Source organism: Aspergillus pseudotamarii, assembly GCF_009193445.1.
Source record: "Aspergillus pseudotamarii strain CBS 117625 unplaced genomic scaffold BDV38scaffold_17, whole genome shotgun sequence".
In the NCBI taxonomy this organism is placed as follows: domain Eukaryota; kingdom Fungi; phylum Ascomycota; class Eurotiomycetes; order Eurotiales; family Aspergillaceae; genus Aspergillus; species Aspergillus pseudotamarii.
Window position 1 is genome coordinate 120807 of NW_022475031.1, and position 25821 is coordinate 146627.

At 46.4% G+C, this 25821-nt stretch overlaps 9 protein-coding genes and 1 non-coding gene across 10 annotated transcripts; 3 read left to right on the forward strand and 7 right to left on the reverse strand.

Annotated features, from left to right (window-relative positions):
* The first annotated feature begins 293 nt into the window (after positions 1 to 293).
* On the forward strand, positions 294 to 1819 carry BDV38DRAFT_242804 (MCT family MFS transporter). The gene is made up of 3 exons (XM_032054146.1): positions 294 to 624; positions 680 to 772; positions 838 to 1819. Exons 1-3 carry the CDS (start codon positions 312 to 314, stop codon positions 1758 to 1760), a joined length of 1329 nt encoding a protein of 442 aa, XP_031915184.1. The 5' UTR covers positions 294 to 311; the 3' UTR covers positions 1761 to 1819.
* A 2467-nt stretch (positions 1820 to 4286) lies between these two features.
* Positions 4287 to 5664, reverse strand: BDV38DRAFT_291530 (SDR family oxidoreductase; the record flags this gene model as incomplete). The annotated part of the gene is made up of 1 exon (XM_032061765.1): positions 4287 to 5664. The coding sequence occupies exon 1, from the start codon at positions 5322 to 5324 to the stop codon at positions 4287 to 4289; it is 1038 nt and encodes a 345-aa protein (XP_031915185.1). The 5' UTR covers positions 5325 to 5664.
* Positions 5665 to 6399: 735 nt separating this feature from the next.
* Positions 6400 to 6473, reverse strand: BDV38DRAFT_t104. Its single transcript has one exon. It is a non-coding gene; the product is annotated as a tRNA-Ile (tRNA).
* Positions 6474 to 9635: 3162 nt separating this feature from the next.
* BDV38DRAFT_281290 (alpha-galactosidase D) lies at positions 9636 to 11816 on the forward strand (the record flags this gene model as incomplete). Its single annotated transcript, XM_032059507.1, has 5 exons — positions 9636 to 9739; positions 9786 to 10084; positions 10137 to 10193; positions 10249 to 11047; positions 11102 to 11816. The coding sequence occupies 5 exons, from the start codon at positions 9636 to 9638 to the stop codon at positions 11814 to 11816; spliced, it is 1974 nt and encodes a 657-aa protein (XP_031915186.1).
* A 253-nt stretch (positions 11817 to 12069) lies between these two features.
* On the reverse strand, positions 12070 to 13298 carry BDV38DRAFT_281291 (trans-sulfuration enzyme family protein; the record flags this gene model as incomplete). The annotated part of the gene is made up of 2 exons (XM_032059508.1): positions 12070 to 13080; positions 13152 to 13298. The coding sequence occupies 2 exons, from the start codon at positions 13296 to 13298 to the stop codon at positions 12070 to 12072; spliced, it is 1158 nt and encodes a 385-aa protein (XP_031915187.1).
* An 811-nt stretch (positions 13299 to 14109) lies between these two features.
* BDV38DRAFT_291532 (glutathione S-transferase family protein) lies at positions 14110 to 14824 on the forward strand (the record flags this gene model as incomplete). Its single annotated transcript, XM_032061766.1, has 1 exon — positions 14110 to 14824. Exon 1 carries the CDS (start codon positions 14153 to 14155, stop codon positions 14822 to 14824), a length of 672 nt encoding a protein of 223 aa, XP_031915188.1. The 5' UTR covers positions 14110 to 14152.
* A 794-nt stretch (positions 14825 to 15618) lies between these two features.
* BDV38DRAFT_242808 (uncharacterized protein) lies at positions 15619 to 16662 on the reverse strand. Its single transcript, XM_032054147.1, has one exon. It carries the CDS (start codon positions 16602 to 16604, stop codon positions 15762 to 15764), a length of 843 nt encoding a protein of 280 aa, XP_031915189.1. The 5' UTR covers positions 16605 to 16662; the 3' UTR covers positions 15619 to 15761.
* A 305-nt stretch (positions 16663 to 16967) lies between these two features.
* Positions 16968 to 17491, reverse strand: BDV38DRAFT_242809 (uncharacterized protein). Its single transcript, XM_032054148.1, has one exon. It carries the CDS (start codon positions 17377 to 17379, stop codon positions 17047 to 17049), a length of 333 nt encoding a protein of 110 aa, XP_031915190.1. The 5' UTR covers positions 17380 to 17491; the 3' UTR covers positions 16968 to 17046.
* A 2314-nt stretch (positions 17492 to 19805) lies between these two features.
* On the reverse strand, positions 19806 to 21846 carry BDV38DRAFT_291540 (uncharacterized protein; the record flags this gene model as incomplete). The annotated part of the gene is made up of 7 exons (XM_032061767.1): positions 21535 to 21846; positions 21179 to 21429; positions 20982 to 21127; positions 20348 to 20401; positions 20253 to 20302; positions 20125 to 20198; positions 19806 to 19983 (listed from the first exon to the last, which is right to left on the reverse strand). Exons 1-7 carry the CDS (start codon positions 21811 to 21813, stop codon positions 19806 to 19808), a joined length of 1032 nt encoding a protein of 343 aa, XP_031915191.1. The 5' UTR covers positions 21814 to 21846.
* Positions 21847 to 23257: 1411 nt separating this feature from the next.
* On the reverse strand, positions 23258 to 25591 carry BDV38DRAFT_270007 (putative C6 transcription factor; the record flags this gene model as incomplete). Its single annotated transcript, XM_032057068.1, has 8 exons — positions 23258 to 23493; positions 23558 to 24042; positions 24095 to 24244; positions 24317 to 24509; positions 24566 to 25042; positions 25096 to 25292; positions 25356 to 25456; positions 25514 to 25591. 8 exons carry the CDS (start codon positions 25589 to 25591, stop codon positions 23258 to 23260), a joined length of 1917 nt encoding a protein of 638 aa, XP_031915192.1.
* Between the last annotated feature and the right edge of the window lie 230 nt (positions 25592 to 25821).

Sequence of the window (25821 nt, forward strand, 5' to 3'; positions counted from 1 at the left end):
GTTGATGTATTTGACTTCGGATCCAATTCATAACCCGTGGCACTCACTCAAGAAGTCTTTATGATAAACGCTAAGTAGGTCAAGGAGCAAGGGGAGAAGAAACGGGTGGAAGAAGACGGAGGAGAAGAAAATGCTCGTTCGGGTTCCGCGGACACCACTTCGGCGTCCGGAAATGGACTAGCTTGCAGTGAAGCTTTTTGGCATGCCCTAACTCATCAAACAACTTTCAATCTTATCTATATAAAATCGAGTAATTCATCGGGGAATGGACAATGAACTGTAGATTTTCATAGGTAAAGAGAAAAATTGACATGGGCGATAGTAACCCCCAAAGCAGCCCGCCGCAAATGCCCTCGAATAGCAGTGTGGACAAGACTGCAAGGTCGTATGCAGATCGGACTGAGGAAGCCAGTGCCGTAGAATTTCCAGACGGCGGATGGCGCGCATGGAGCGTGGTGCTGGGGTCGTGGTGTGCGATGGTTCCCTCGTTCGGTCTTTTGAATACAATAGGTGTTCTGGAAGCATGGCTGGCGAGTGACCAGTTGAAAGACTATTCCAAAGCTTCGATCGGTTGGATATTCGGTCTATATTCCTTCTTCCTTTACTTCGGAAGCGTGCAAGTTGGTATGCGTTATGAAAATCTTTTATGTTACCAGATGCTCAAGACTAACCAAAAAAGGGCCCATTTTTGATGCTTACGGTCTCCGGCCTTTGCTTATCCCAGGATGTATCGGACTTGTCGGCTCTCTCATGGTTTTCAGTGTGGCGAAAGGTTTGTCTAACTTGGGAAAACGTTCATTTTCTACCATACTGATGTTAGTAATTTCCTTTCCCTAGAATACTACCAATTTATGCTCGGATTCAGCGTCCTCGGTGGAATTTCCTCATCTATGGTGTTCACCCCGAGCGTAGCCTGCATTGCGCATTGGTTCCATCGACGTCGTGCCTTAGCAACAGGGATCGCAGCCACAGCCGGTGGTTTCGGCGGCATTATCTTCCCCATCATGATATGGAACCTCAGCGAAGTTGTCGGTTTTCCATGGGCGATCAGAATAACCGGTTTCATCTGCAGCTTTTTCTGCGTTCTATGCATCCTATTCCTCAAGACCAGATTGCCCCCTAAAAGGCTAGGCGGAGGCAAAATCGACATTAGAGCCCTACGCGAAACCCCATTCTCCCTCCTGACGGTCGCCATCTTCCTGATCGACTTTGCCCTACTAATCCCCCTGACCTACCTAACCTCCTACGCCCAATCACACAACATGCAAGAGAGCCTAGCATATCAGCTCGTCTCAATCCTCAACGCCGCTTCGATCCTGGGACGCGTGGTCCCTGGTTACTTCGCAGACCGCTACGGCCGGTTCAATGTCATGGTCATCACAACACTCGTATGCACTGTCTTCACACTGGCACTGTGGTTACCAGCCGGGTCCAATACCGCAGCAATCGTGGCATACGCTGTACTCTTTGGGTTTTGGAGCGGTTCAGCGATAAGTCTTGCCCCCGTTTGTGTTGCGCAGATCTCGTCCACGGAGGATTTTGGAAAGCGATACGGAACGACATATTCGTTGGTTAGCGTTGGTGCTTTGTTTGCCATACCTATTGCCGGGGAGATATTGAAAGCCCAGAGCTCGGGAGGAGATCATGAGGATTATTCGGGACTTATACTCTTCTGTGGGTTGGTGTATGCTTGTGCTTGTTTGTTTTTTGCTTTGGCCAGGGGGGTTTGTACCGGGTGGAGGCCGAAGATGATATTTTAGGTCTTGTTTTGGGGATCAAGATAGAGAGGGTAGTCCGTGTTAGTGAGCATAGACGGTTTGGTGGGATGAACTGTAGTATGTACAGAGGAGGTGTGTAATATTTTTGTACATATGTGCTGATTAACCCATTACTTTGGTTCAGTGAGCTGGGATAGTCGCAAGATAATACTTGTAGATCCAGGAATAGGTTTGTCCAGTCCTAGACTTCTCTGGCCTGTAAGATTATTGTATTTTTGCTCCAGAGTCGTTCTCGTCACGGTACCTCGCGGTTAATGCCTGAATATGATTGAAGGATTGAACCGTGATTGAGAGTTTCGGCTCCCATTAGCATGAAATCCAACAACAGATTTAGTATCTAACCCGTTGTCGCCAAAAAGGAAGAACTGTGCTATTGCCAGGCAGATTTATTTTTCATTGTTACCATCTCAATCGACATGGCCCAAGCAGTTTCTCTGTCTCTAGGTCATTAATTAAGGGGCAAAATAGGACTTTACACTAACACGAAACAGTGACAAGACAGTGTTTGGCCAGCATTGTAACCCTTCCTCGTCTTCTTCAAGACTAGTGGAATCTAACAGATGGCAACTTACAGAGCCCAAAACCAAGAGAGCGTCATTATCAAGAGTGTCCGATGTTTTCGCCTTCGGAATGAAAGAGATGTCCTTCATTTCCAGAGTCGTACTCCGTATGTCCGGAAGCTTCTCGATGAAATTGAAGATCCTCCGGGGCCAGCTGCCCTCATTCTAATCATCTTGATGACGATCTTTTACACCCATCTAATAGCCAATAGCTCACGCGATATGAAGTCAAGTACGTTGCAAAGAGAGTGCTAGCCACGTTAGCTGTTTTACATCAAGACGGCTATGTTCATACAGGTAGGTTTCTTTTCCCAAGACCTTTGACTTCATATATCTGATGCAAATGGTAGATATTAAACCTAGCAATGTTGTATTTAACTATGGACAGAATGGAGTCCGTTTCAGCGATGTTCAGCTGGCTGACTTTGGAAGTACTGTTCCTGCGAACTCTCGCTACGCCCAAGATGGTGATCAAATTGGAACACCTATTTTCAGGAGCCCTGAGACACAGTTACAAATGAAATGGGGTGCTGCAACGGATATTTGCTTCTTCGGTGTAATGGTAAGTCAACAGGTTGAAATAAGTATACTGTTTCGTGGCTAACTCCCTGGGACTACAGCTTATTAGTCTTATCTATGGGCAAGGGTTCCATATTTTCATGCCTGATGTCCCGGCCGACAGCGATGAGTACAATATCCAGATCCTTACGAAGCACCATCAGTGCTTTGGGCCATTTCCTCCATCATATCACGAGATTGCCGATCAGGACAGAGTTGCAGCTCTTTTATGGATAATGCAAAACACCCCACCGAAGACACTAAAGTCCTTTCACCCCACAGCTTCACGAGAGATATGCTTGGTCCGACAGCCTTATGCAAAACACCCTTGAGAAGTAAGGACCAAAGAGCAGCACCCGGCTTTTCTACGTTAGCAGGTGATAGGCTGATCCATTATGGTGCCGCAGTTCCCCACCTCTCGCACAGCCCATAACGAACTGTACGGTGACTAGCAGATGAGCTTTCGAAATACCTACGCTAGGAAATGTCTAACACAGAAAGAATGCCTGAATTGCGGCCAGGCTGTTGACCAATAGACTTGCACACTATAGACTACGGCAGCCAATACCGCCATCTCCCATTAATTAAACATAGACTGGCGGGTTACTACTTCTTGCTAGATTTCAACGCTAACTTGTGTGAGGTACAAGGAAGTACAATGGAGCACTGCTAGGCACAGAGCTACACTAGTAAAATATCCTTATCGTACAGCATGCGAACACCTAAAGGAGGGAAAATTCTACGATCATTAACATTCAATGATTTAACTCGGCTGCATGTTCGGTAATGGCATTGTAGCCTATTGGGACTATACATAGATTATCAAAACTCAAAGTCGTTCACATTAAACTATGGTTGTTTCGCCTTTAGGCGATGAGAATCCAGTAAACAGAGGGACGACGACTTGGATATTTCCCCAGAGGGATCAAGATCGCCACAATTATAATTAACATAGGACCATGTATTGTCTATTTTCTTGGGCCCTCGCAGCGTATCTGAGAAATTCGAGCTTAGTACACGTGCCAGTACCCTGGGAAATGAAGTATTTAGACCTCATATGACCGTTGTACATACCCCCTCTATCGTTGACATCATTGCAGTCTGGGCTCGATATATCCTTGTATAATACGTCTTTCCTACAATGTCTTTCTCCGCCCATGCTGATTTTTCTTCAATTCTGCGAAGACTTACACATATCCCCGACAGGAAATAGCTCAGCTTCGGTTGCACAAAGACATAGATTTGGTTTAAAGATAGAATGATGTGAGTCGAAGTCTAGACAGAGGTTAAAGAGAGAATTATTTCTATTTATTTGGTCGCAAGGCCATGACAAACTACTTCAAACATAAAAACTATCTCTAGCCGCCAACTCTTGCAAGGTAGTCATACCTCAGTTCAACTGTTTCTCCAGCTTCAAAAAGGAATAAGCCGACTCGATAACACTCTCCTCAAGACCACGATAACGAAGTCCAAGTATTCTCTGGGACTTCCCGGCATCAGAGGTATATAACTCAACGCCTCCGAGACCCGACCCAGGCTTTCCGAGAGGTACGCGATCCTTCACTTCAGGGACCTTCTCTCGCAAAATATCTGCGATTTGCTGATAACTATAATTTCCAGCACAGATAAAGAACCGCTCGCCCCCAGCTTCCGAAACTTCGTAAGCTCTCAAATGGGCCTGCGCAACATCTCGTACATCAACCCAAGACCAGAAGCCATTGTCAGGTATGGCGTCAGTTGGCTTTGAATCCGGAGACATCAACCGGTATACATCAGCCGAGGTAATATTCAACTGTGACACATGGGTGGCGTTGATATTGGGGCCATAGATCATAGGCGGCAAGATAGTCACGAGATCAAAAGAAGTACTCTCATCTCTGACAAAGTCCCACGCAGCACGCTCCGCGACCTTTTTCGCGGCAAGATACGCTTGCACACTGGAGGTGCCTTCACTTATAGCCTGCTCGTATGTCATGGGATTCCAGTCTTTCTCGGAGTACACATGACCGGGCCAGGTACCTTTAGACATGTCGATCATGGAAGCGAAGGAAGACGTGATGACTATGCGTTTGACCTGATGTGCGTGCTTATGAGCGGACTTGAGGATATTGATAGTTCCTTTGATAGCAGGTTGCACAATATCCCGCTCGTTATTGTCTGTTTCGATCGCGCCGGGACAAGCCGTATGCATGATTCCATCGACACCTTTGACTGCTTCGTCGAAGGCACCGTCCTTGACAATGTCAGGGACAATGGCAAAGCTTAGCTGTCGGTTGTGTCGTGAAAAGATACGCTTGACCTTCTCCGCTGTAGCTTCAGAGCGAACTGTGCCTCGGACATGATAACCTGCGGAGATAAAGGCTTCAATGATATGAGCAGCCACGAAGCCGGAAGCTCCTGTCACAAGAATGGTTTTGGGTGGCTGCATTGTGGAGAGGAAGTAGGGAGAGCTCGATGCCTGATTCAATCGAGTGAACTTGGTGTGCTGTTCTGCTCTATGAATCGTATTAAGGATGCTGGACCCTTTATATATGTCGAGAGTTGAACGGCCTGGTATCAAGAAGTTGGTTGCTTATCTCAATATTTCAAATAAACTACTCTCGCTTATAAACCAACCCGCCGATCTCTGCATCGCATAAACTGGAGCCATTTACCCTTAAAAGGGTTGCCAAGGCTGCAAATTCAGGAAACAAACGGACTTAAGACTTCGTGTTTCAGAAGTTCGAACGGCATAAATCGCTCCATCTCGAGCCAAGAGGCTTAACGGCGGATAAATGTCCCAGGCCCACAAAGGCTCAGCGAAGCTGTCAACCAATAGCACTCTGATACATTGTGCCATTGCATTTTACGCATGGGCTTACGCCATATGAGCTACGAAGAATTAACCTGAGCATACTATAGCTGCTGTTATACCTTAAGTCGTACTAGTGGAGCGATCAAGGGTAACCTTTAAGGTTAGTTAACCTCACCCTGAAGGATCCTTAGGGCCCCGGATAGAACACCTTCCGAGTTCCGATTGTGGTTCAAAAAGTCCCCGAAACGGAGTTAATCGTAAACTCCGATCAGAGTCTATAGAAAACAGTGGATATGTTATTATGCACTCTTAATGGCTCATGATTTCCCCGTGAGACTAGTCGCCATACATGACTCAAGTCTTGGCTAGGTGGAAATATCACTCGCACTCATTTCAGAAGACTTTGGGCGACCTGTGGTTCTCCGCTTGCCATCAGCTCTTGAATCCAGGACACAGCAGTGGAGTTGTTGACATCTCCCAGGCCCTCAATCTTATAGCCCTGCTTTGAAGCGCAGTCATTAAAAGAACAGTCGAAGTCAATAGGAACAGACGTACAGGAAGGGTAATCCAGCCCCACCGCACATCTTGGCCATAATAATGGTTTGGTTACCGCGAGTTGGGGGTTAACGGTGTAGCCGAAAGGGATTAATTACACGTCAGGTATCGTCTCTCTCGAGGTGGAAGAATTAGCTTGAAATGCAAAAAGGAATGGTCCCGGAGAGGCTCGAACTCTCGACTTCTGAGTTATTAGCTCAGCACTCTAACCGACTGAGTTACGGGACCATTTGTGTCTAGAAGGTGAAAAACGGTGCCCAGTCCTCCGACTATAAGCTACGTCTCTAATGATAGGGTCCAGCACTTTAGTACCAAAAACTCTAAGTAACCCTAACTTGGTTCAGTTTATGAGTTGTTCACCCAAAGAAGAGGTATACGGGATTTGATTTTCCAAAGTAGAAAGATATGGTATTTACGCTCTTGTTGGATTTACCAGTGGGAGCTTTTGCGACAAGAAATTCTTTCAAGATAAGATAGTCTCAAATGTACTCAAGAGCTCCTCAGCATCATGGGTCCACGGCATAGATGATTGGAGATTCAGGAGGATATGGGCGCATGTCCCTGGAACTCTGATTGATCAGCAAAGTCCTCACAGTTAGCCCCGGACTGGCGGCAGATGTGACATATTCTATATTTCCGGCATCCAGAACCACACTCAATGCCCTGATTATCCCGGACAAGGCGAAGGGTGCAGACGTCACAGCTTTTTATAGACCTGTTCGATTTCGAGGATAGGGATACGGAGCTCCGCAGTTTAATAAGAGATACCGAGGAAAGGGAAGAGAGCGGTGAAATTCACAAACACGAGCGTCTGCTTGATGTCTTCCAGAAAGTAGTGTCACGACAGCAGCGATTCCATTCCAGCTAGGATTTGAAAAATTAAGGAGCGGGAATGTGGAAAGTAGTTTTGATTGGATGATGATCTCCTTGCAGCTTTCAGCGGCGACTAGCAAGTGGACAGTGAATGAAAGCTTGCTTCATCATTTTGATAGCTACTAGTAGACAGTACCATATACGATCCCCCCCCCCCCCCCCAAAAGAGGAGCTTGAAAGTGAAGAAATTGAATTGCATAGTCAGTTCGCATCGTAGGGCTTAATTCTACGGACAAGTGGACGGCAGACTCTCGCCTGTTCTTCTTCTGGCTCCCTTCATTTCTTCTCACAATATCTGTCTCACCTATATGTTTTGAACCACCCTGCTCCCTCATTGCATCCAACATACCTGCCTCTAATCAAAATGTTTTTGTACTGTACTATATGCAGTTAATCCATTGATCTGATCAAAAGGGGAACCTGGCAAGGCACGTTTCGAGCTGGTATGACTTCCAGTTACCAAGGTTTGATGCGCTGGGAAGATCTACATTGTTTCCTTAGATTGTATACTTGAAAACGCAACTGATGGCTGCCCAGTGTATAAGTATAAGGAAACCGTCTGCCTGTCCGAACATGGGAGAAATATCAAAGTTACTCAGTCGCCAACCGACTTTATTGATCTGAGAGTTGAGCCCCGAGAGCCCCCGAAGGAACCCGTATATGACGTGGTAATCACACTCAATATCGCTGCTTCACAGGTGTGGGTGATGCATGATGCTGGAAGATTTTGGAGGTGCACCTCCGAAGGCCAATATCCCTAAAACTGTTGTACGAGGCTCTACTCATTTTTGAGAGACGAAACAATACATTAGGGCATATCCTGTCGGAGCACCACTAACCAACAGAAGCGATCGAGTTCCGTAGGCTTTTACGCGCTCCTAGACCTCTCCCGGAGCGAAGTACTAGAGTTCACCGGCTGCTAACAGCACGGATTGAAACAAATGCGGTTGGCTTCCACACCCTGCCTTTAGAGCTCCGTCATGAGATCGCTTCATACCCAACTACGTCCGATTTCTATCATCTTCGTCTTGTATTTCGATCTATGGGCGAGCTTTTCTCTAGCCAATCGTTTTGGAAAACTCGATTCGAATGTCATGGCGATCGCTGTTTTCTCGGTTCCCCTGGCGGAGGTCAGCCAAAGAGACCGCGAAGAGGAAGCTGGCAACTCTTGGACTACCGCACAAATGAGAAGTCTCTAACACGGAGAGTATGGGGGAGACGAGATATCTAGTGGCGTTGCCGTTTGATTAGTGGTGTCACGGATGCCACGCCTCCTTGTCCCCGCCCAGCACGCTTCATCACTACAGAGACCTTGTATCAGCGGTATATGAGCCGGCAATTATCCACTCCTCAGCCTTTGCCTGTTCTACATATTCCCGGGACCAGGTTAGTCTATAGCGGCTGCTTTTCACTTCCATGTCCATTGAGACAAATCGCAGTGTCCGTTCTAGAGGGTATGGATTAAGCTTATATCACTGGCATGGAATCTACTGGGAAAACCAAACGGTGAAAATAGGGCATATTAATTCACAGCATTGTACAATACGTGATATCCGACTTTTCGAAGGGCTTACGATGGCAGCGTGGTCAAGGAATGGTGTTCACGCTATTCTATTCCAAACCGGCGCAACAGACTCTTCATGGATAGGACGAGTCATAATGGCTTGTATGGTGTCCAAAATGAGCGTGAGGTCGTATGTATTTGCTACGAGGATGGAGTTCGATGTAGGTGTAGGCTTCTGCCGAAGCACTACTAAGCGTGACCCTCATCTGAGCTAACATCATGGGCAGGAATACAAATGACTACAGTGGGTCTTGATCTCTTCCCTTAGCACTGGCTCAAAAGGGGAAGGGAGTACTCAGGCCATGTTAGAATTATATATTTTAGTTAGCGCCCAGGAGCCTACACAGCTCGGGTACTTGAACTGATCCTGGGACTCTTTATATCTTGATAAAAGTTTTTGCTCTGATATGTGATAGTATAAACCGAGTACTACCAGTCCTTCGGGACGCCCCTCATGCTACTAAGTACCTCTCTACCTTCCTGAGCTATTAATCGTACTATGAGCTTTCGTAGAACTTCTGCGCCGTTAAACTAGCGACAGATTATAGCGAGCGCTCGCATGAAGAAATATCGGGCGCGGACGTCCATTGACTTAGCACCATTCACCATATGAAGCTTACAGCCATGTTTTATGGGCGCCGTCTCTTTGAGCTTTTTATCTAGTGGGGATGCCAACTGGGGCCATCCATGGTGGTAGAATATGAAGGAGAGCGTGCATCTTGATCTACAATCCCGAAAAGGCAAATTCCCGATGCGCGGATCGGTTTTCCCTCCAATCGGCAGACCCCAGACTAGAAACATCCTGCACGACATGAGTTCATGTTCATAATCCATAATGTCTCCGCACCTCTCGATGTGGGGGTGGGGAATTTTGAGTTGCTATAAGTCAAACCACCGTAACATGTTTCCCCAGCGTATTTCCAAGCCAGGGTTCCGCACAACGCCATACCAAAATGGTCCTCATGGCCTTTTCTCTGGCTTTGCTACCAGTTGCACTGGGGTATCCGCACCTCCAGCCGCGGTTGGACAATGGAGTCGCCCGGACGCCTCAGATGGGGTAAGAATTGGTAAACTCTATGACCAGAGTCAAGCTGACAATGCAGATGGAACACCTACAATCACTACTCGTGTTCCCCAAATGAGACTATTGTACGCTCCAACGCCCAAGCCTTGGTGGATTTAGGATTGGCCTCGCTAGGGTATCGGTATGTCACCACCGACTGTGGCTGGACCATTGCGGATCGACTGCCGGATGGATCCTTGACATGGAACGAGACCTTGTTCCCGGAAGGCTTCCCCGCGCTTGGGAAGTACCTTCATGACCTCGACCTTCTTTTCGGTGTTTATCAGGACTCAGGGATCAAGCTGTGCGGCAGTCCTCCCGATAATGTCGGCAGTCTATGTATGTGGTTCCCAAGAAGCTGAAGCATCAAGTACTGATAGTTTTTTGATAGACCACGAAGAGCAAGACGCCAAGACCTTTGCATCTTGGGAAGTTGACTCTCTAAAATGTACGCTGTTATTTCCACCTCCAGTCCTTACACTACTAATGTATCATGGTTATAGATGATAACTGTTATTCCGACGCTGCAACGGGCTATCCAAACGTCAACTACGAACCAAGCACATCACCGCAGCCCAGATTCGCAAACATGTCGCGCGCCCTCGCAGCACAAAATCGGTCCATGGTTTTCCAAATTTGCGAATGGGGGATTGATTTCCCAGCACGCTGGGCACCGGCGCTAGGTCACTCGTGGCGAATTGGCAATGATATCATCCCCCACTGGAGGGCGATCTACCGAACGTTAAACCAAGCTGTTCCTCAAACCAGCTTTGCAGGACCTGGACAATGGCCGGATTTGGACATGCTCTATGTGGGCAATGATATACTGTCTATTCCAGAAGAACAAACTCATTTCTCTCTCTGGGCCATTCTCAAGAGTCCCTTGACCATCGGGGCCGTGTTAAAGGATGACGAGACTTCTATAAATGATAAGTCCTTGCAGATATTGAAACAGGAAGATGTTATTGGTTACAATCAAGATTCACTGGGTGTGAGTGCTAGTCTCCGGAGACGCTGGACAGAAGAAGGCTACGAAGTCTGGAGTGGACCCTTGTCTGGTGGCCGTACTGTAGCGGCTTTGATCAATTGGAAGGACGAATCCAGGGATCTTACTCTGGACCTCCCTGATATCGGCTTGCAGTACGCTGGCGCTGTGAAGAATATTTGGGATGGATCTACCGCTCAAAATGTAAAGACATCCTACACCGCAAACGTCCAGGGACATGGGACGATTCTCCTTGAGCTTCAGGATACTATAGCTTCTGGAGACTATTCGAGTGGCACGTTTGCGACATCAATTGGGTGAGTGATGGCTCAAGTGTCTTGCCTCCACTGCTAATCTAACGCCGTTATCAGTTCTTCAACCACGTTTGAACAGATCTACGGTGTAACTACAAGTACCAGGTATAACATCACAGTGAAACTGTCCGAAGGGGCTTCCTCCGGAGATGTAAAAATACAATCGACGGCAAGTAATAAGACCATTACAGCACAAGTCTTAGCATCAGGCACAGAAGCATCGGCACAAATACCCCTAGTTGTCGGATCATCGAACTCCATTACAATTACGTCCTCACAGTCCGTCGACTCAATCATAGTGACCCCTCCAAACGGCACATACTACCCGAATACAGCCTTCACCACAACCGGAAATGCGGAAGCTGTCTCCTGCGGTGCAGGATATTGCCAGCCAGCTGGCTCTAAGATAGGGAACATCAGTGCGAACAGCACAGCTCGGGCCGTGATCCCCGCTACGGCCGGAACGAAGTATCTGGCGATCGACTACATCAATAATGAGGTTGCATTCGATTCGGCTTGGGATTGGGGCTCCAACTCTAGGAATCTAACTGTGAGCGTTAATGGCAATAAGCCAGTCAGACTCGATGTTCCTTTGAGTGGCCAGCACAGTGAGTTGTTTGGGCCTGGAAAAGGGTGGTGGGATGCGGCGACCCTAGGGGTATTGACTGAAGGGTGGAAAGATGGAGACAATGACGTTGTCATTGGAAATGAGGGTGGTGAAACTGGGTTCACGTCGTATGGACCTGATTTTGTTGGGTTGAGGGTGCTATAGTCAGGGGGATATATCCTTGCTCCGATTGTAACTCAGAGGCCGTATATACCCTAAACATCGTCCTTAGACTTACCAGCCCTCATATTGAACATACAAACACTGTAGTACTTGTTGATACTTATCATCACAAGATTAAATTGATAGAATGATAGGGCAAGACCAAAATCTCTTGTGACAAGAGTTTGTCATAGATCTATAGATCTTACAAGTCGCAACGCAAGATATTCGTCCTTTCCTTTGTGTCTACCCAATTTCATGTCCTCATCAACGCCTCAAATCCCTGAAGCAAGTCCCTTTTCAGATCCTCCAAATATTCCACCCCAATGCTAACCCGAAGAAGGGTCGGCGTCGCAGACGCATCCACCAGCCTCCTCCATTCAATCTGACTCTCCACACCACCAAGACTAGTCGCATGTTGAAACAAGCGCAACAAGCCGGTCAGTTTACGACTCATCTCCTCTGTCTTCATCTCAATAGCAAACACCGGCCCGAACCCATGCGGCATCTGTTCCCGCAACCAATCCATATCTCCCACCTGAAGACTCGCATGTCTCACAACCGCGACAGTGCTCCTAACAACATTTTCAGACTCGCCCTTTAAACACTCATCAAGCCAGCGAACTAAACCAGTCGCATTCGCACTCTGTCGCTGGACTCTCAATTCCAACGTCCGAAGACTCCGCAATCCAAGCCACACCTCCATACTTCCGAGCACACTACCAAGAATAGTCCGCTGCTCATGTAGAGACTTAAACCAAGCCCCTTCTCTCGATGGCGGGATCGACAACGTCCCACAGAGAAGGTCATGATGACCACCGAAATACTTCGTCCCACTGTGCATGATAATGTCTGCGCCCAGCGCAAACGGATCCTGGAGGCCTGGTGGTCCGAACGTGGAGTCGATTACCAGGTATGCTCCGCGTTTGTGTGCCTCATCTGCAAATCGTTTGATACTGAGTGCTTCTCCTGTTGGGTTGATCGGTGTTTCAAGGTGAATTACGTCGCCTTCTTGGAGAGCGTCCAGTTGGTCAAAGCTCAGAATTTCACAGCCTGTCAGCTGTTGATGTAAATTGGCTACCTGGCGACTACCGTAGTATCCCTCGCCGATGGCTATGCGTTTCGGTTTAAGGAATACGAGATATGCATGTACAGCGGCTAGACCAGAGGCGTAGGTTAGTGTTGGGCCGCGGATGAGTGCTGATAGCACTGTTTCCAGTCGGGTGCGCGTTGGGGCGTGGTCTCGGGAGTAGCAGAAGTTTCCAAGCTATAAGCTTGTTAATACTATGCTATTGTGTTTATGCATGATTGATGCAGATATGATGTTAAGTGGCATACTGCTGGTCCGGGCAGAGATTCATCTTGGTCCGCGTTGTACAGATACCGGAAGGTTGTGCTGAGATGGATTGGTGGGGCGATATCTGATTCTCCGTCTAAATCATTGTCGGCATGTAGTACCTGGGTGGCGAGACTATCGTCGGACATTGTTAGGACGGTGTTAGCTTAGAAGTTAAAACTCTGATGCGGTATACCGCAGTGAGGCTGTCCGGGTATAAATGATGGTTTTGGAACTGTATATCTTGCGTGGACTGACTCGGCTATCGTCGGTGACAAAGATAAAGATGATCATAGATATGTTTATGAGTCAGTTATATGGTAAAGAAAAAGTTAAAATATTATTGAAACGGGCGTCGATATTAGTAAACGAATTTGAAAACTACTCGAGCCTACTCGAGCGCATAGCGTTACCAAGTGGTCTCTAGGACAAAGCTCACACCACTCTAAAGCTACTTTGTATACAACTGTGCTTTGATATTAACTCAGACTGTAGGTAGGGGTTGATAGGTATGAAATTGTAGACACGCCGAACTGCGTACCAAGTGGATCTAATCAATCGGTGTCTTCTCGGCATATGCACAAACGCCGAACTGGTCCCACCAGACGCCGACCCTCATATGGCAAACGACCTATAGTGTCATTTCCAAGCATTACCACACCGGAGCTAGCGATAGAGATCTACACAATTTTCGCCCACGTTTTGCTCACGGACCATATGGATATCATGTTGCTGACATATCACGCTGATAAGGCATTCGTAGAGCTCGGCGATGTCTCATAAACACCTACCAATTGAGGCAATACCGACGTCCGGTCCGGAATCTGGATAGCCCTAACAGAATGAATTGTAGCACTGCACCGGGAACAGATTAATGACAGACTTGAAGGAATAAATAGTAGATTCAGCCAGAAGAGTATACTAAATTAAATATCAACAACAACAACAACCATCACCAACCTTCTACGCAAGCATAATACCTGTGGAAAAAACCATCATCAAAATGCAGCCCATCACCCTCTACTCCCACCCCTACGGCCCAAACCCCTGGAAAGTAGCCATCATCCTCGAAGAGCTCAACCTCCCATACGAAACCCGATTCGTCAGCTTCCAAGATGTCAAAAAAGAACCCTTCATCAAACTGAACCCCAACGGACGTCTTCCCGCCATCGAAGACCCAAACAAAAACATAACCCTCTGGGAATCCGGCGCGATCGTGGAATACCTCATCGATAACTACGATGCCGAGCAGAAGCTGAGCTACACCGACTTCGCTGCCAAATATGAAACCAAGGCATGGCTGCATTTCCAAGTTTCCGGTCAAGGCCCGTACTACGGACAGGCTGGGTGGTTCAACCGCGCTCATCCGGAACGTCTTCCTAGTGTAATTGAGCGGTATGAAAATGAGATGCGTCGTGTGACTGGTGTGTTGGACTCGGTTTTGAAGAATCGGGAGTGGTTGGTTGGGGATAAGTGCAGCTACGTCGATCTATGCTTCATGCCCTGGCAACGTTGGGCACCGAAGTATGCGACAGATGCGGAGAACTTGGATAGGGATTTCCCTCATGCTGCGGCGTGGTTTAAAAAGTTGAGTGAGAGGCCTTCTGTTAAGAAGGTTTTTGCGGATCAGGATCGGGCGATTGAGGAGTCGATCAAGAACCAGACTGGTTTGTAAAGAGTATACTTGATCCAGGGAATCCGGACCGGAGTCATATATCATTTTCTGACTTATATTTGCACACAATATACCACTTTGAACATAAAGAGGTTCATTTTGATATTGCTTAGAGTGGGTACAATTGGTAACAGAACTCTGAGCAGGGTAGTCTTCGGCGCTTCTAGCCATCTCACACTGCGAGACTGAGAGATATATCGCAGCTTCTCGAATTATAAATTGTATAGCCCACGGTTCAAATATTGTCAAGGCTACTTTATCTATACCACTTAATCCGCAGAATTGAAGGAGGCAACGGCCAAGCTTGAGAAGACGACGAGAAGTAGAAGTGAGGTGTAAGTTGCTCAACTTAGTCCCAATAGGAGTGTACTCAAAGTACAAGTAGCTATGCTATGGAACTCTTTGCATGAAGGTGGGTGAGGCATCGCTCGGACTACATTAGTTAGGAATAGGCACCGGATAACAGATGAAATTCCGAAGAGATTAATATATCCATAACATTAGGTTTACAGGTTATTGGTCGCTAAGAATCTACTTTGCCTTCTGAACACTCATTTGATAAAGAGGATACTCTGACAGAATCTATTATAGAGTGAATACCCCCACCTGTGATTCGCGAGCTCATATGCCACGGTGAAGTTGGAGATGGTAGCGTGGGAGAGTCCGTCTGTGACTTTGATCTGGACAAAGGGCACGCAGGGTAGGCGCTAGAACAGAAAGGGAGGTCATCTCTTTGTTAGTATCAGACAGGAAGCATAATTATGCTACATTGGGAGCTACAATGATAACACGGTATAGTAGGTGGTTGACATGGGGTATATTCCAGCTAGCCAAATTAAGAGAGGGTTGTATATAGTTGTATCTGTCATGAAAAAACAAGGTTATGCAACGTAACTGAAAAGAATCGCCAATACTAGTTTATGTTTCCTTCCTCACTCTATCCAAAGACGATGGTTCTCACTTCAATGCTTTCCCGTCCCTTGGCATCAGGGACCGTGCGAGGGTCGACAAAGGCAGTGTGAGGCACACGTTCCGCCATGCCCTCCTCCGTGTCCGAACATTTCAGAAGCAGTCTCTCATCATCATCCACTCCGGAAAGATACTTCCACTCTGCATTTGGATTGTGTCTCACGCCCATGATCTCGCCACTAAAGTGAGGATAGCGATGTTCAATCTTGGCGAAGTCCGTGTCGCCCAAAGTCGCAGCGCTGGCAAAAGCGAGGGGAAATGATTCAACCGCGCCATTTATCGGCCTCCAGACGTTGATAATACGATACCGTCCGCGGAGCAGCGTTTCGGCTTCTTCAGGATCAGTAACATGTCGACGGACTCGCTGCGCCGCGGACCATCTGGTTTGGTCCCCATGGGCCTGCCGCACCGGTTGGCGTGACGCCTTCGGATCCGCTCGTCGGATGGTGTGATCAAAGATGATGATTTTATGTGCTCCGGGAACCTTGTCGAGGAGTAGCTTTTCTACCTCGGGGTAATATAACTGTTTGATGGCATCCTCGGAATTAAACGTCTCGTATGTGGTTTGCGAAGGGATGTCTTGTAAAACTTGAAATGCATCGCGGTCCAAAGTGAACTGATCTTCTTGACCTCGGATGTCGGTAATGTGAACTTTATGTAAGGCTTCGCTGTAGTTGCGCTGCGGCTGACCCTCCGGTGGCTCCTCCACGTAATTGAAAGGTGCAGAGCCATCCACGGGGTCTTTATAAAAGACTATCTCAGCCTCGACTGGCCCGCGTGGTACTCGTGGGTTGTTTGCTTGTGCAGACATGTTGCGACTGTTTTGCTATGCCACTGATATGAAGTAAAGTATGAAGAGTAGATGGTCCGTCTAACGATATGACTGAATCAACTAAACTTCGGACGTTTGATGTCACTATAAATACTAGGAATTGGTGCTTGTTCTAGAAGGACTGTGATGGCATTACTAAGTCCACAAGCCTATCCGACGTCATACAACCAATGGAGGCCGACGGCGATTGCGCCATGTCGGTGTGATTAGTAAAAGTCTCCGCACTGTTTGTTTCTCGGCGGCCCGGCGACTGTAACAGCCCTACCTTAACTACATCTAAGGGGCTTTTCATTTTCGTAGAACTGCAATTGTAAGAAGAGTTAAAGACTCAATATAAAGTTTTGTCACTCATGTTGGGAAATTGTTTCAATACAAGATGTCGTATATGCTCCACCATTGGTAGTTTCCAACAGCCAAGCACCTATGCCTTCGGCACCTCAACAAATTGGTCACCTCGTCGAGTGGAGAGTATACAACAATCCTTATCTGTATGGTTACAATTGTTAGTCACGTTCACTTCTTCTTTTCCATCCGTGACGTACTCACCTGAAGGGTCCAATTCTACAGATTCTCCTGGATTAAACAGTATATTTCTGTCGAACTTGTACTCAGTTGGGCCGTCCGGACGAATAATGGTAATGGCTTCAACGACCTCATGGATGGCCATTCGACAAGGGATCTCATGCCTGCCAATTCTGGCTCTCTCATCTCCGAGTATAATTATAGGGTTTGCAACAAAACGGGCACCGGGCATGGTGAAAATCGGTCGGTACAAAGGTGCAAAGGTACAAAGGATGGAATTTTGTGAGCATAGAATAGTGATATTGATTCGCAAATCTACAGTTACGATGATCTGCCCTGTTTATAGCTCGTTACGTCTGGGGAATGCGCTGCTAGGAGATTTATACTTCGCCTTATAGGGCCATTCTTTATCCATGCTTATCGGTAGTAATAGCCGCCTTCTATCTTACCACAAAAGGTATTATATGAGTCACTACCAAACTTAATTCAAGGTTAAATAGTGAGTTCCGAGGATTTGTCCATCGAGTTCCGCTGTTGACAGACGCATGTTGACAGTAGATATACACTATGCCCCAATGAGGGATGGGACTTCGGCCCCACCGAGCAGAGTAAGGATCATCGATCAGTGGAAATGTAACCCCGACGTCGATGACAAACCACATGATCAAAATAACTTTTGCAATACATACAGATTAGGGCTGAGCGACAAACCATTGACGTATATAAGATCCGATATACTCAGTATGGTTTCATGAGTGAATCCGAACGCGTTCGTCAAGCTTCACCCTGGGCTTCAACTCACAGCATAGAGCAGCTGCTGTTCACGTCACCATCGTCCTTGTAAGACAATACTCTAGTCCACACGTTTACAACTTCCTGCAATAGATTTCGTCAGACGCGTCACACAATCCAAAAAACTAGCATTTGCACATATTCCATAGCCTGTGCCATTCAATGGTCTATGGGTATTGTCTGAAAAACTGACAAAAGTACCAAAATACTTGGGTAAGTCAGACACTAGCCATGGTTTCTGAAGTAGACATAGTTTGGTCACAGGTCTGGAAGTATATATCAATATATATTTGCATAGATGGACAATTGAATTGACACCCCATGTGACAGGTAGACTCACCTTCATTGTAGATGTAATTTAAGTAGAATCGTTTCAAAATCTATCTTTATTTGATACATTTGGTGTCTCTTATTTGTCCCATCATGCATACGAACACATACCAGACGGAATGTTAGTAAATCCGAATCCGCATGCGGACATCAGGCCTGCGGGATCTCTGGTAATAACAGCAATGATGTTAGCTTAATTCCAACCTTCAGCATGATTAGGGTTGTCTCACTAAACTGGAGAAACTTAGTCCTACGAAAGCATTGGAACAGATACAGTCAATGTCATAACACACGCCCTTTTTCGTTGTTTTCTTTGGGTGGGAGGCAGTCGCCCCAACCCCCAGATTTATACATTGAAACGGAAAGTGGATCATGTGTGCAGCCATTCATCACTTCTCGTTCCAAAATCCGAATAACTAATAGTGCTAGATGAACCTATCACTGAGGATGACCTATATCGTTACACAAGGCATCGATGGCTGTAAGAGTGCAGCAGCATTTATTTGGGCTATACGAACTTGCTCATGAATGAAACTCCTAGATACAACGAAGAAAGGGAGCTCAGCAAACGCTATGTGAAATTCGACCTCCAAGAGCTCATTCGAGCCGCCCTCGATGTTCACAAGGGTTCGAGATATTGTAAGCGTCATATTAATACAGTTTACACATATAGCTACTAATTGTTTAACAGGTACCCGGGTCCTAAAGTGCTTGGAGGGCTTACACAATAAAGCATTCATATTGACGATGGATAATGGCGTCGAGGTCTTTGCGAAGCTCCCAAATCCGAGTGCAGGACCGGCGCGATACACGACAGCCTCGGAGGTTGCCACATGTGATATGGTATGATGGATATCTGTATCTATATTCCGTCACTGTCGCACTAAACATCGTAGCTCCGTGAGGTGTTCAAACTTCCCGTACCTCGGATTCTCGCGTGGTCAGCAGATGCGACAAACAACTCTGTGGGTGCGGAGTATGTCATTCAAGAGAAGGTACAGGGTGTACGGCTTGGTTCTGTTTGGAATCAATGGCCGCGAGAAGCGAGGGTTAGGCTAATTAAGCAAGTTGTTGACATGGAGAATAAGCTGACTACCATCGCCTTCCCTTGGCATGGTTGCATTTACTATAAAGATGACATTCTTTCGCTGACTGGGGATGCGAAAGCGCTCACCGTAGACTCCGTCGCGCCGGAAGCTCTTGAACGTTTTGCTATAGGCCCGCTCACCTCAGCTGAACTATGGACTGAGACTAGGAATGAAATGAAGTTGGACCGTGGCCCCTGTGGGTAATTCAGACACGTATCCCCCACATAGAGAGGCTGATGGTATATACGCAGGGCTCAACCCAATTCAGTACGCCCAGGCATTGGGGAGCAATGAGATTGCATGGATTAAATCATATGCAAAATCCAGAATGAACTACTATAGGTCAATGGAAGATCAAGAACGTCCCGAAGACGGCCTTTCCCTTCTCACTCAATACATGGACGCGGCCTCTTCCTTGGTTCCCTCATCGGACGACAAAGCAGCAAGTTCAAATATCCTGTGGCACCCAGATCTTCATCTGGACAATGTATACGTGGACCCTAACACCCATGATATCACAAGCATAATAGATTGGCAATCCGCGTGCGTTGCCCCTTTGTTCTACCAGTCTGGCGTTCCGAAGATGTTTCGACACCCCGGGCCTGTCCGGGAGGGCTGGGTCGTTCCTGGAAAACCCGAAAACTTTGACAGTCTCAGTGACGAAGAGCAGAATAAGATCCAGGAGGATTTGGAGAGCGAGACAATGCATAAATACTACGAAACTCAAGTATACAAACGAGCGCCGCGCCACTGGGCTGTCCTTCAACAGAAGATGATTCCTATCATGCGAAAGCCTGTTTGGCTTGTTACTGGTGTATGGGAACGGCGAAACCTTTTCTTCCTTCGACAGTCACTTATTACACTTGCTGCTTATTGGGAAGAGATCTCCTCAGACAGCGGGCTGCCCTGTCCACTTCAATTCACGAAAACCGACCTCGAGCTTTACTCAGAGGAAGAAAAGACCATCGATGGTGTTGGGCAGCTGCTCACAATACTCCATGATCAGGCATTGCTTCCTCATGATGGCATGATTAGATCTAATGACTATGAAGCTGCGGTGAATATTAGTCGGAAGGTAAAAGTGATTTTCCTTGGGTTGGCTCCAGACGAAACTGAGAGAGAGCTATTTTCCAAGCTCTGGCCCTATCAAGAGACCGAAGATTAACTATTGCGATGGGCCAAGCAATCGTCAATCAAGCGTTATAACGATTGTTAAGCTTCCGATGGACATCGAAAAGATAGTAGAATATCCCCACTTATGTATAACTTTATGAGAAATAATTCCTTTCAAAACTGCCCATGATGGGAAAGGCTGTGAGCAGCCCTTGTAGCATATATAGCCTCTTTCTCTTTCTATATTCTGATTATTTGTAGTTCATTAATACTGAAGGGTTTGATTTTGTCGCTTCGGCGCCGTAAGTCTGGGTATACTAAACATCGTCTGCGATTACATAGAGGTCGCGGTTAATCTGAAAGTGTAAATCAACATCGCTGACAGCAGTGTACATAGTGCTGTGGATAAGAAGAAAGGTAGAGCTTAATCGCATACCAAAAGTCACCATTGGACTAGGTTTGTTTGAGACTGAATCCTACATCCGCCGTTCCCTCAAAGTGCTTCTCGTACGCCTTTTCTTCAGCTCACTGAGCATCCATCCGAACTTTGGATCTTCGATAATCCCAAGAATCTCAAAGACCTTTTCATCTGATAGAGACTCAATATATGCTCCATACTCGTCTGTGAACTTCTGCAGAAAAGAAAGAATCCTTTCACTATTAGGGTCAGTTAGGCCTCGCGGAGATCGTTTACCGTACTTCACTTACTCCGAGTAGCGTTCATCGTCATTCGCATCTTGGCCAGAGCATCTTTCATAGATGTCCTTCAAATGCATCAATACAAGACAGCTACCAAAAGCCCGACCGATATCATCTAGATCCTCGCCCGCCCGTTCAGGTACAATCCGGAAGCGATGATCTTTGAACGTATGCAGGCCAACCAGCTTACTGCATAGTTGACGAATTGGAAGCTCACGAAGCGAATCATCATATAGCATGCTTTCGTGCTCGAGGCTAATCTGGTATTCTATCATGAGTCACTTTTCTCTAGGAATATTACAAATCTTTCCCCATTCTTTCCATAGGAAAAATGAGTCAAATGAGAGAGAGGAGTATAGGCGTACATGAACAGCTTTCAGTGCTGGTCCTTCGTAGTTTTCGTCAATGCTAGTGCATGTACATGACCACTCGCAACTATCGCCCCCATAAGATCTAGATAAGAATGCGTCGATATCTGATTTGGTCAAGGAATAATCCGGTAATTGACATAGTAGAATCGCGCGGACAGAGAGACGCTTCGTGGATGATTTGAGGTAGAGTCCGTAGACTGCAGCAACTAGGGTTGCTAGAGTTGAATTGTTCGTTATTAGGTAAGTGACTCCATAGCTTACGAGAGTTTCCATTTTATTCCTCAGAGGTTCATGAAGATCCTGGACAGGGAAAGAGAAGAATAGGAAAAAAGAAAAAAGTGACAGCAACAGAACATATTAAATATGAATAAGTACAAAGGTAGATGATAGTCAGATGAGCTAACAGCTACGAAGAAAGTGGGCACAAGAAGGTTACGTTTCGTATCCACACTGTCCACATGAGTTTGCGTGGCTTTGATTGATTGGCTTCAATTTACGGGATATACGTGTTGGTGTCCGCAGACGAGGCTGGGGTTCTGTATTTTTCTAGCCATATTCTTCATTCAAATCTCATCTATTTGCCTCACACTCCATGGCTATCACTGTACTTGTACGGGAAATCAGGGCTCTGTTCTTTTCTCTCTCCTTATCTTTCTCATTTATAAATGTTTGTTGGTAAAGACAAAATAAATCAATATTAATACATACCCAAAGCAACATCGTTTAAGTTGCAGAGGAAGAATTATGCCGAGGTAATCTTGCATCACTACTTATTAGCCTATTTGACGCCTGGCTGACGATCTGCACCCTTGGAATGAAGGCTATCTGGCATATGCTTGGCACAACCACGTTGTTTCAATGGAGATCCACCCAAAAACGAGTCATACTATTGACGTTTACCAGAAAGTAAGGCACGACACGATACACGGAGGCTCAAGGAATGTTGGTAAGCTATGAACCAAGAAAGCTGCCTGCGCTTATTCTTCCAAGGGTTACTATCACTTGCCAGTTAATGCTAATGGATATTCTACGGCCCCACTCGCTAGACTGCATGACCTATTCCATAAATCTTTGTGCTATGGTCGTGCATTGGCATTCATATAAATCCCTCGTCTGACTTCAGTACTAATTGCGCTTGGAAATTGCATTAGTAGCGGTGTTTTGTGTTACCTTTATTGTTGTCATTGGGGTTATCAATGATACCAAGAAAGAAAATTCGTGATAAAATGAGCCTACCTAGAAGTTGAAACTATAGTCCGCTATATAAGTCAAGAAATGAGCGAGAATGAATGGTGGAGTGGGCGTAATGCCTTGCCGCTGGGAAATAGCTATAAGCAGTGTTTGTTAACTAAATCTTGGTGTAGAAATATCCCTTTCTTTTGAAGATTGAATATTCTCATCATTTTATATAGATCTACTAGATTCCATATTTTATACATCGATCATTGTCCTTCTACGTCGAAATCCTGCGTAGAAGCAAGCCCCTGCCATTGATCATTATGTAGCATCCCTGTTCCACTTGATAAGGTCAGAAGATCCTCGATTGTCCCAGAGGCTTCAAAACATATGTTATTTATCGAATGGTCGCTGTCCTGAGATAAAGGATTTAGTATTTCCGACATACTACCATGGCCCTGCAGTGATGCCAACTGGTCCTGGAACGCGTTTCCTTGTCCTTCTCCCTCATGCACGTCAGCTATTTGCGCTTTCTGAATAATTATATGGATACCAATATCTCACCAGTATAGTCATAGAGAACCTCTGTCAACCGTTGAAGAATGTCTCGACATCGATCTGTAACAGGGTCACCAGACACAAGGCGAGACAATACTGCAATGGCGCGGTCAGGGTACAGCCTTGCCTTCCTTGCCAGCTGTTCCATTGCAAGGCCCAAGACATAGTCCGATTTGCAGAGCCATAGCACTCCTATGATAGCCAAGGCCGCGTTGAAAACTATATTTGCATTAGATTCAGGGACAATGGGAAACCAAAACGGGCTTACTGGGCGTACACATACCATAGTGCAGCGAGAACCACCAGGCTTCGAGAAGATTAGTTCGCCAATCGGTGGCATGGACTAAGTCATATATCATATCGATGGTGGTAATTGCTGACTCGGTACATATCTCCAAGCTGTGTAGTCCGACGAGCGGAAGTGTCTGGGATTCCTGTTGATCAGTTATGTGGCGGCATATTTCAATCATACTGGCCAGGGTTGGACGATGGAGAAGAGTGCGGATATTGTAGTATCGTAGAGATATCATAACAGAGAATTTTCTTGAGAAGAATTCCGCGTTTGTTAGCGGCCCCTGCGGTTCATCATGTAATCCTGCTGCTGAGATAGTGGTTAGACCGTGGGGAAGTGATATCTGCCAAGCACAGAGGTTATCCTCTATTGACGAAATGTGTGAAATTATCTCGTTTATATTTAAGGACGTGCCAGAGTCCAGATTGTGGTCGAAAAGTCTATCAATAATGTTTGCAAGTTGTTTGTAGAGAGCACTAGATGATTGGTTTTAATGAAGGGTACAACCTGCTATACCGGCAAACTTACATGGTAGAATTGAGGCAGGAAACACTGAGATCGGCTGTTGTGTTGTCTATGATCGTGGATGTATCGATGCAGGTATGGTTCGCAGGCAGCTCAAGCTTTATGTAGCAGTCTGGTATTGCGGCTGGCCTTCCAAGTGTCATACTCAAAAACCTAAAATCGCCGGGATTCTTTAGCCTACCAATACCGATATGATGGGATTTGGGGTTACTCGAAAACATATACCTGTCTATCATAACACACCCATACCAGGTGCGCTTGCGCGCCTCTTGTGCCAGCGTGGGCATATCTTTCAAGGCATTTTGCGAGTGGAGACCAAGTTTAAAGGCTGCCTTAACCGTTAAAGTATGCACCGTCCATGCCTGTCCAGGCCTGTGCCTCCCATGAAGGTACTGGCCTAGGAGGAGAAGGAACTGCACTGGAGTGGACTATGAGTCTGTATCGTGCCATTTAGGGGCACTGGTGACAACTCACCATCTTCGATATTCTCACCGTTAAATATTTCCTCGCCGTATAGATCCACTGCCCGTTGGTAACAAGCATCAGCTTCAGTGATATAAGTTGCAACGTACTGCTTGTTCGGGATAATAGATAGTTTGACCATGGCGAAAATCAGGTTCAGCAGTGCCAGCCATTTTCGCCTCACACTTAAGCAACCATTCGTGAGCAAACGAGTATATGTCTCCAGAAATGTAACTGGATATATGAAAGGAAACAGGATCCCAATCTCGAAGAAAAACTTCTGTACAAGTTCTGTCATTTCGTTGGCCGGTGGGAGTGAAAAAATGTTTGTCTCCGAAGATTGTGTCCTCTCGGAGGCTGGCGTCGGATATTGTGATTGGAATACGTCCACGTGAGACTCCATATTAGAGGTAGGTAGAATATGTGCCTCCTTTCCCGGTGTAATGGCATGACATAAACAACGCAGAAAGTAGTCGTTCGATGAAGGGCCTTTTGCACACTTGTTAATTGGCCAGCACTTGCAGGGAACGAAGCAGCTATACCAAGAAATCCAGGTTCTTTCTCATCGGTAAGAGAGTTTAACCCTATACCCCGGATTGGGTTGCTTGTGTCATTCGTAGCGCGTTGAGCTTCAATTTCGGATGTCTGAGAAGAGGTCGACGCCGCCCCCAGTTCATCTTTCATAGTGGCTAGAGTTTCTTCTATGCTCTTAACACGATCTTCTAGCGCTTGGAAATACCTATGACATGATCAGCCCCACAAACAACGCCTCCACAGTTGGGCTAATGTTAGTGGTACGAACTCTTTCTGAATGATAACATTCTGGGTATGGTTTGGGGTGGTATATACACACTCAAACCCCAAACGACTACACGCAGAGCAGCTGGGGCGAATGCCATCGCACTAAGAAAGTGTCAGTTTACAGTGCAGTGTTAAGGGTAGGGGTGGGTATATATTTACCCGCGACTTTCGCAGACGACAGATATCACAGGCCAAGGCTACCCGAGACCGCCTGTTTGCTCGATTATTCTGAGCCATCTGGTTACCACCGGATCTTCTCATGTTGATCCTGATCGTGGGAAAAGCTTGTTCTCACGTTGTGGACTCTTCTTTACTGAGCATATTTATATAAAGCCAACATAGAAGAATTAGTAGACCAGTATAGACAGTGTTCTTGGTGGAAGCATGGGCCCTGTGCCTAAAATAGGACGGACGAAGATAACGAGGGCTCAGCCACTGCTGCCTATTCCACTTTCGGGTGGAGATGC

Coding starts and splice junctions, on each gene's coding strand:
- BDV38DRAFT_242808 (XM_032054147.1), bottom strand. CDS start 16,604: ATGTCTGCACAAGCAAACAACCCACGAGTACCACGCGGGCCAGTCGAG.
- BDV38DRAFT_242809 (XM_032054148.1), bottom strand. CDS start 17,379: ATGCCCGGTGCCCGTTTTGTTGCAAACCCTATAATTATACTCGGAGAT.
- BDV38DRAFT_242804 (XM_032054146.1), top strand. CDS start 312: ATGGGCGATAGTAACCCCCAAAGCAGCCCGCCGCAAATGCCCTCGAAT. Junction 625..679: donor CTTCGGAAGCGTGCAAGTTG/GTATGCGTTATG, acceptor TAACCAAAAAAG/GGCCCATTTTTGATGCTTAC. Junction 773..837: donor GGTTTTCAGTGTGGCGAAAG/GTTTGTCTAACT, acceptor TCCTTTCCCTAG/AATACTACCAATTTATGCTC.